General features: G+C 40.0%; 1 protein-coding gene across 2 annotated transcripts in view; it reads right to left on the bottom strand.

Moving 5' to 3' along the window:
* Positions 1–676: 676 nt before the first annotated feature.
* The window catches only part of LOC147658874 (uncharacterized), a 79143-nt gene continuing 70078 nt past the window's right edge, over positions 677–9741 (bottom strand). The window contains exons 1-2 of one of the 2 annotated variants that reach the window (XM_086952074.1): positions 3855–3980; positions 677–3254 (exon numbers count right to left, since the gene is read on the bottom strand). In XM_086952074.1, the coding sequence (XP_086808200.1) occupies positions 1349–2695 (1347 nt within the window). In that variant the 5' untranslated portion in view covers positions 2696–3254; positions 3855–3980 and the 3' untranslated portion in view covers positions 677–1348. Of the gene's footprint in view, positions 3255–3854; positions 3981–9741 lie in introns of those variants that run through there. The other variant, XM_086952073.1, reaches the window with a different exon arrangement.

Genomic DNA, 9741 nt, shown 5'->3' with positions numbered 1-9741 from the left:
AAGTTTAATTTCATTATTTCATTATTTTCTCTAGATCGTGGTCCCAGTGTTTCTGCCATACTGTAAACTGTTTGGACAATACTGGAATCTGGTAAAGTGACACCCGTCTGCTATATCTTTCTTGTATTGCAGATTATGCATCTTTTTGATTGTACAGTTGTTCTCTACATACTTGGCAAATCATGTAGTAAGCTGTCAACTAACCTGGTATTTTACAAGTGATCTATCATTTCTGAGTATTATTTTGACTTTTCATAACCACACAACTGTTTATGCCTTTACTTCAATCAGTATGAGCTTTCTGTAGTACCTTGTACTTTTTACTTTATTTTAAATTCTGCCCAATTGTCTAGTTTCCTTCTGCTTGATCTGTTGCTTAAATGGTTATTCAATTATACTACATGAATTCTTGATTTCTCTTCTCTACATTGTATTGCCACATGAAATTATTAAATCAGCACTTACTCTCATCTCCCCACGCTGTACAGTATTCTGAACATTTGAGTAACTGCTGTTGTCATTACCTATGTGGACGAAGGATGGTTTACTGTTGCCATGCAAGATTACTTAATGCCCAAGCCTTTGTCATTTATAATTTTTCAACTGAATTCTTATTAAAATGCAAAATATGAACTGGATTTCCTCATTTCCCTGTTCTGGACTTTCTGATGCAACGAGAGAGGACTTTTTTACTTGAATTTCTTACCACATTCAGAACATGCATGCGGTTTCACACTAGTTTGAGTTCTCTTGTGTATTATTAGTGATATCTCTGTAGTTAATATTTTGCCGCATTCAAAGGATTTACACAATTTCAGGCTATGGTGACTGTCATATGATGACCCTATGTAGTTAAAGACTTTTGCACTTAGGGCCTGTGTATGAGCTGGTGGTAATTTTCTGAACCATGTGTTAACCCGTGTTTACTCATACATTGGAATTACGAGTTTGAAGGTATTTAACACATCTGGATGTGTTAAATAGCTCAACCTTTATTACGTTTTGGCAGGTCAAACCTGCCAAAAGTTCACAGGGGAAAACATATGGTGTTTACAGTATCATGTAGATTTAGGTGTGTTAAAGACCAAAACATGCATGTTATTCCCCATAAACTGGTAATAGGTCTTACTTATGGCACCTGATAAATACATCATATATGTACCACATGGTATCAGTATTTATCAGGGGCAATAAATAATGACCCAACTCTTATCAGTCCTTTAGTACATCAACGTGATTTCGTTCCTTAATCTCTTCTCAGGTGGGGTGATAACTGTTTCAAGGAAAAGGATCATCTGTCACATTAAGTAAATATATATGGTATCACCGTTGTCAATTGTCATTGGTCCTACACATGTAGTAAAGATGCATGGCTTCTCAGATGTGTCAACAGATTACCTTTTTGATTGAAAGCTTTAGAACATACCGAACATTTATATGGTTTCTCACCAGTGTGAATCCGCTGATGTATCATCAGGTGTTTCTTTCTAATGAAAGCTTTCTCACACTGAGAACATTTATAAGGTTTCTCACCAGTGTGAATTCTCTGGTGTGTGGATAGTTCATCTTTTCTGCTAAAATGTTTTTGGCATTCAGAACATTTATATGGTTTCTCGCCTGTGTGAATTCTTTGATGTATTATTAGCTTGCCCTTCGTGGTGAAACACTTGACACACTCAGAACATTTATGTGGTTTCTCGCCAGTGTGTGTTCTCTGATGTGTTATCAGATGTGTTTTTTCACGAAAATCCTTATTACATTCTGAACATGTATATAATTTTTCCCCAGTGTGAATTCTCTCATGTGATGATAATGTAACCTTTTGCTTGAAAGTCTTGTCACATTCAGTGCATTTATATGGTTTGTCTCCAGTGTGAACCTTCTGATGTCGCATTAGTTGTTGTTTGGTTCTGAAACCCTTGTCACACTCAGAACATTTATAAGGAGTCTCACCGCTGTGAGACATGTGATGCAGCCTTAAACTTCCGTTTCTACTGAAAGCCTTGTCACATTCAAAACATTTATATGGTTTCTCCCCTGTGTGGATTTTCTGATGAAGTGAAAGACTACTCTTCCGCGTGAAAGCCTGGTCACATTCAGAACATTTATATGGTTTCTCCCCTTTGTGGATTATCCTATGTTTTCTAAGATTTGCCTTTTGACTGAAAGTCTTATTGCATTCTGAACATCTATATGGTTTTTCCCCATCTTGAACTCTCTCTTGTGATGATAAATCACTCTTTTCCTTGAAAGTCTTGTCACATTTATATGGTTTCTCCGTAGAGTTATTTCTGTGATGTAGTACTAGCTCACCCTTTTGATTGAAACCCTTATTGCATTCAGAACATTCGCATGGTTTCTCACCAGTATGAGTTTGTTGATCAATTTTCAGCTGTGCCTTTGTAATGAATGTCTGGTCACGCCGAGTGCATTTATATGGTCTTGGTTCAGTGTGGCCTGACTTTTGTCCAATGAGAGAGCCATTTGCGAAAAAACCTTTACATTTGAGACCGTGAAATGTTTTTTCTCCAGTACGATTTGGTTTGCCTACCATCAAATGGCTTTTTCTAACAGACGGCTTGGTAAACATTGTATATTTATTTTGTCTTAGTATGCTGAGACGTCCTTGATGTTTTCCTAATGGATATTTATATAGAAATCTGTCACATGTAGGGTAATTGTGCTCCTCCTCCATAATGCACACATTATGTTTAAATAATGAATTTCTTGTAATAAAATGCTAGAGACACTGGGCTAATGTGTGTAGCTTCTCCTGTGTCTGTCCAGGTTAGTACTTTCAAGTTAGTTGCAGTTTACCTACACATATAGATGAAAAATAACCTCTCTACCTTCTGAATTCTTAGCAATAGGATTAGAACTGCAAAGTTGTTTTCCTGGAAATATTTCTTACATGCTGTACATTTGTGTGGCCTTTCTCCTTTATGGGTCCCTTGATGGATTTGAGTTCCTTGGAATGTTAATTTGTAGACCTACTCATGAAATACTCCTTACTCATAATGTACCATGTCACATTCATGAGGCATCCATTGGTGTCTGGTACCAATTTTGACAGAAAAGGGATGTATGCGCAAGGAGCACACATGGCTAACAATTATATAGAGATTCTTTAGTGGAATAAAGTCTCCAAAAACTGTTTTGTACATTTCAGGGGGCCAGTGTCTCAAAAGTTGAATTGCAGTTACTAGTGTCCACAATATTCCTCTGACTATTGCTTTTTTCTGGATTTCTTTCACCTACGGGACAAAAAATATATATATTAGCATTTTATGAGCCAAAAAATACAGAGATCAGCAATAAACAAAATCTTATTTGTTTTCTTGTATGGATATGAAGTAACAGAATCATGGAATGCTTCTGTATGTTATAGTCACAACGCATTAGCATAGAACTAGTATTAACAATTTGGTGACCACAGTATTTTATTCATTTATGAACCAAATGATTTTCAAAGTTGTAATGAGATCCAAAGCACATTGTTAGTCATCCACTAACAATGTTCATAACACATATTATAATGGACAGAGATATATGTAATCCAATTACCAAACACATAATAAGAAACATAGGTAAAATTGGTAATGATGACTGCTGACAAAATGGATTAAAAAAAAAACCTGGATGTCTAATCCAATAATTACCGCATGAATTGACATGGACATAATGACATTATCATTAAATGGTGATATCCACAGAATATATTGAGATGAATAAGAAAGCTTCTAAGACATGTATTCATTCCAGTTATTTAGGAGTAAAGCAATACCAACTACAGTTTTTAGTTTTAAAGAAGAGAACGCTGCAGCCAGAGGTTAAGGTTTTATTGAAGAAATTACCAAGTTTTTAGAAGCTTTGTACAAACAAGTACATCGGGCATCGATCAGAGATATAAAGGAAGAGAATTCCACAGTTTGGCAACAGTGACTGAAAAGGCACACACACTCTTCTGGGATTTGCAATTGGAAGGCTGAAGAGGAACGAAGAGTACAGGTTAGAGAGTACGAACACAACAACTCCTTGATAAATGTTTTCATGTATATTTTTGTGACAGATCGAATGTCCCAAAAGCACAGTATAAAACTCAAACAATGATATGTGATCTAAATTGCCGAGAGTGGATATGCCAAAAACAAAGATACCTTCTAATCCACTGATCAGAGCTTTAATTAACACAGAAACTAAGGGCCTGATCTAGCGTTTGGCAGTCGAACTACCATCTGCCAAACTTGTAGATCACTGCCGGCCACACAGTTACAGTCAAGGTATTAAACGTTTGGTGGACAGCCGCTGTTGGTTCTGATTTGTCATTCGCCAAAATTGAATTAAGTTTTCATTTTTCAAAAAGTGGGAATATGCAATTGAAAACAAAATACTATTCACCGCCATATGCAGGGAGATTTTTCTACCTTGGTGTGGGTGTCATTATGGGGTTTTGTGTGTATTCATCGCCAGGTTATACTGCCAGGTAACAGAGAGACAAAAACACATCACATCGCATTGCTTACCCTAAAATAATATGGGTGGTGCAATCCCTTTCGTCAGAAGACCCCTTTTCTGTTGTGCTGCCTGGAGGGGCTTTCCGTCAACAGAGCCAATAGGGGCTTTGTTCACAGACAGTCCTGACTCTATTTAGGGTGGGAAGACCGTTAGTTTGGGGCAAAAGCATACTATGTCACTTTTGTGACTAAATAAAGTTCTTCACCAAACTCTAAATCGGGCCACAAGATGCCTGTGATCAGATGCGCACAGAACTGAATTACACAGAAACCAAGATATCTGTAATGTAATCACTGTGTCAACGGCAATTACTCCTAACCTGAAGATCTTATGACTCAGTAGCACAGTAGCACAAACTGAATTCAAATTGTATTTATTAATGTTTATATGAATGCTATAATTATGCTTTTATGGTTTCAACTGAAATTAGTATTTTATTGAATGCTATAACAAAGCTGTAAACAGATTAGCACAAACTCAAGTTTAACAAACAAATCCAGCAACAATGTACACATTTACACATTTCCACATTTCCTATATGGTAAACTGGCTTTTCTTACTTACCTACCTATGAGCAACAACATTCATTGGCAAGCTCTGTTTGTCCACTCTCATTCTCAGATAACTGTGTCCCATTTACTTTCCCCACCATCTGCTCAGTATCATATTTTCACAAAATTGAACACCAACACACTATCATCATACCTGAAAATTGTAATATCATAAAAACCAATTGCTCACATGGGAGGCATGGTCGCCATTAGCCACTGTTCTGACCTTCAAATCCTGCCCTCCTCATACCCAGACTCTCTACTTCAGGAAAGACCGGCAAGTCCATTTTACTGGAATCATAACTCTGTGCAACGAATTCTGCCATATCGCGAATTAAACATTGTAATTTCCAAGCTCCATGGACTATACGGCAACTAAACATTGCTATTTCCAAGCTACAATATTTAAAGTCTTCCTCTGCAAATAAGTCAACAATAGGCTTTCCTGTTTTCAGTTTCTATTTTGGGTAAATTCTAGTGTTGTTTTGACAGAGTTTCCCAGTGATTTCAATACCTGAAAAAAACTGTGCTTTTCAGTGATTACTAATTTTCGCGCCATAAAAAACAACTGAAACTGTGTTTTTCCGGTGTTTATGGAATGCTTTGCTTTTATTATGGCTGGCTTTCTTCATTGATGCATGGCATATAGACAGTGTACGTACGTGTATATGAAGTCCAAATACATATTTAAAAGTCAAATTTATTGTAGTACACCATACAATATTTCTTCACTGATTCTTTAGTCATTCGCGCTCTCTCTTTCCTTCCCATGTACACTTTTATTTGTGAAAACGCCCTCTCAACATTGGCACTTGAGACTGGCAACGCCAAAACAGCCTGGACACAATTTGCCAACTCTGGCCACTGACGTAGCTTTCCATGCCAGTACTGGTGCACCTCAAGGTTCACATTCTCTGAGACAGGTTCTGCAACATATGCGTTGAACTGGGTGCACATGCCTTCAGAGGTATTAAAGCGGTCAAAAATGAATCTGTACTTGGCAAAGTCCGGAGAAAATTCCCCTTTAAGGAATGGATCTAACACTTGTGCAGAGTACCAAAGTGAGGCTTCATTGACTTCAAACGCCATGGTTGGTGAAGGGACATTTTTATGCATCATGGCTAGCCATTTCTCATGCATGGTAAAATAAAATTTCCTGAATTGGTCTTCAACACTTCTTTGCTTACCAAGTGGCAAGCATTCTAACAGGGAACATGTTGCCGTGCCAAAGTCAATAAAAGTGTCGTCTAGCCTACTCTCGAGGAGATGTTTGAAATCGACATCAATTATACTGAAAACTTGGTAGACAAGGGTGTTTTCTGACTAGTTTTTTAATTATGTTACCACAGCAGTCATGTTTTCCTGTAAAAATCCAAGGATGCAGTACAGTGTACTTTTTTTGACATCACTATCAATATGCACCCGAAGATCCTCACATTTCTTGCCTTTTGCATCATCACTAAGCAAAAATTCAGTAAGCGGTCGCCACATAGATAATATTGCATTCACGGCCTCTAGGACTGAGAACCACCTACTAAATGACACAGTTGGGATGACTCTTTCTGTGCTGCCACACAAAACACAAAATGAGAAATATTTGCGTTTGAGTTCCCGCGCATAACGAAACAGTGCGCCTGAATGGACTACAAAATCAATAGCATTCTTCATTAGATCAGAAGATTGTAATGCTGCTTTCAGGATACCATCTAGCAAGTGGCAAGGATCTCTCACAGGGAAACACTTCAGCTCAGGTATTGCTTTTGACAGATCATCACATAACTTTTTCATATACGTAGCTGAATCGCTGCAAATACAAACAATATCACTCCAATCTTTGTTAAACTTGGTAAGAACTCTCTGCAGCAGCATTTCAAGTGACACTGCGTTGCATGTTTCCAGTACATCTAGATCTGCCATGATGGTACGTCTGTACCATCCATTTTTTGCATCACAAAATGTGATTAGCACTGCCACTGCTGGGTCGCCACGCATCTCTGGGGTTTCATCAATGGTAACAGAGATCTTTACATCACCTTGGAGTAACTCTGAAATATGTTCAATATCTGCAAGGAACACCTCTGGTAGGTATTTCTCATACATTTGTGTGGCTTTTGTGGTACTAACATTTTTCACTCTTTTTTAATCTCTTTCAAAACCCCTCTCTTTAGCTCTTTATTTTGCAGCTTTACATAGCTCCAACTCGACCCAAAAGTATTGGGAGCGCTTTACATGAGCACCAATTACATTACACAGGGGCAAATTCATTTTTATAGCCACTGGGAGGTTACGTGATCTGCCCGAATCTCCGGATGTTGAGCCCACCAACAGACTCCAACCCGGTTCCCTAGTTAGCAGCTCTGACTGTTACTCCAAGGTAGCTTGCCCTCTCTTTAACAATCTCTCGTCACTTCTCGCCGTTCTCCCTTCTCGTTCTCTCACCCCAAATCTTTTTAATTATCTCCCCCCCCCCCCCCAACACACACACATTCCGGCCCACAAACCGAGCCTGTGTGTGGCCCCTTGTACCAGAGATTATATACTGCAGCGAGCGACGAGCTGACGGTAGAGAGAGTAACGTGGCTTCAACACTCTGAAGTTCACAAATATTGACAAAAAATGTCTGCACGAGTTAGGACTGTGGGCAGAGTCCAAGCACAATCAGAAACCGTGTGATTGGGTGTGTGTTGATGAACGTGAGAGGGTGTGTGTATTTGTGAGTGCGCTGTGTGTGGTGATGAGTGCGAGGGAGTTATTGTAAGCATGCGGCCTCTTTACCCGGCGCCCACTCCACGTAAGCCAGACAGGGCGGCCCTTGCTCACGTGCCGATTCAAGCAATGGAATCATAGGAGAGGGCAATGGGATAGGTTTAAAGTCTGTTCCAAGTGGAGCGGTCTAGGTTGGACAAAGACCTAAAAGTTTAAAAAGAAAATGTGCCCGCTGTAAATACAGTTGTAAATATTAATGTTCTTATGTGGACACTCTATTATTGCCTCCAGGACTCCCATCCATCAAGTGTGCAAACCTAAATGGGACCAATTGAGGCATTTGTCAGTGTCTTTTTTTCATCTCTGTTCTGGGGGACTAAGGGCCCTTTGTCATCGTTTATGCTGATAAGTACCCTTTGGTTTTCCATTTGTAATACCATTTCTTCCATGTGGCAAAAGTACATCAGCTTTTTTCACTTTACTCTACCCCGTGCTTTATTAAAGTTCGAATTCATTGCTGTACACCATTTTGACAGACTGAGGATGATATACTTGCTGCTTGTTTCCTTCTTTTAGGTCTTAGCATCAAGGTAGTAGACATACCCAGGGTGGTTCCTTAATTACCGCACCCCTGCACTTTATGGTTGAGTCACCAGACCCCAGAGAGAATGCCCACCCCCGCATTAGCCATTGCAAGCATTTCAAGCCTCATTATGTAAATGGTCTTTTTAAAGACCTGTGAAGTAATGGGGCGCGGCCGCAGGCTAACAAACGGCAGATCTGAACAGCTCCTCTCCCCCACCGCATTAAACAATATTGCGCCTCTTTCATCGATGCCCACCCCACGTTAGCCAGGCAGGAGGCCCTTGCTCACGGGCCAATTTAAACAATAGAATCTTGATTTAAAAAAACAAGCAGGCCGCCTCTTTATGGCGCACAGCCGGAAATAACTAGAATCTCTCCAATATTGTAAAACGCCCCAAAAATGTGATGATCTACAATTCATGTAGGTCAGTGCTCCCACAGGTCGATCTTGTCAAACGTCAGGGCTGTAATTCAAGCCACGGTTATCTCCAAAATTGATTAAGGCTCCTAGCTATGATACTACATTCAGCGGCAAGACCCTTATTTTAAAATTTAGGACCAGATTACTCCAGTCCTATCGGGGCTTTTTTAATTACCTTTGAAGGTCAAACTTGCATTTCTCACCTTTCAGACCATCATTCCTTCACTCTGACCTAAAGATACACAGTGGTACTAACATTTTTCACTCTTTATCTGTTTCAAAACCCCTCTCGTTAGCTCTTTATTTTTCAGCTTTACATAGCGCCAACTCGACCCAAACGTATTGGAGCACTTTACATGAGCACCAGTTAAATTACACAGGGGCACATTCATTTTTATAGCCACTGGGAGGTTACGTGATCTGCCCGAATCTCCGGATGTTGAGCTCACCAACAGACTCGAACCCGGTTCCCTAGTTAGCAGCTCTGGCTCTGGCTGTTACTCCACCGTAGCTTGCCCTCTCTTTAACACTCTCACGTCACTTCTCGCCGTTCTCCCTTCTCGTTCTCTCTCCCAAACTCTTAATTCTCTCCCCCCCAACACACACACATTCCGGCCCACAAACAGAGCCTGTGTGTGGCCCCTTGTACCAGAGATTATATACTGCAGTGAGCGACGAGCTGACGGCAGAGACAGTAACGTGACTTCGACACTCCGAAGTGCGCAAATATTGACACAGTCGTCCAATGACGTGTCAACACAACATGTCTGCACGAGTTATGACTGTGGGCCAAGTTCAATCCCAGCACAATCAGAAACCGTGTAATTGGGTGTGTGTTCATGAACGTGAGAGGATGTGTGTATTTGCGATTGTGTCTGTGTGTGGTGATGAGTGCGAGGGAGTTATTGTAACCATGCGGCCTCTTTACCTGCCGCCCAACCCACGTTAGCCAGGCAGGGGGGC

Source organism: Lissotriton vulgaris, unplaced genomic scaffold, assembly GCF_964263255.1.
Source record: "Lissotriton vulgaris unplaced genomic scaffold, aLisVul1.2 SCAFFOLD_520, whole genome shotgun sequence".
In the NCBI taxonomy this organism is placed as follows: domain Eukaryota; kingdom Metazoa; phylum Chordata; class Amphibia; order Caudata; family Salamandridae; genus Lissotriton; species Lissotriton vulgaris.
The sequence above is the reverse complement of the archived record's forward strand: the minus strand, read 5'-3'. Positions and strand labels throughout refer to the sequence as shown.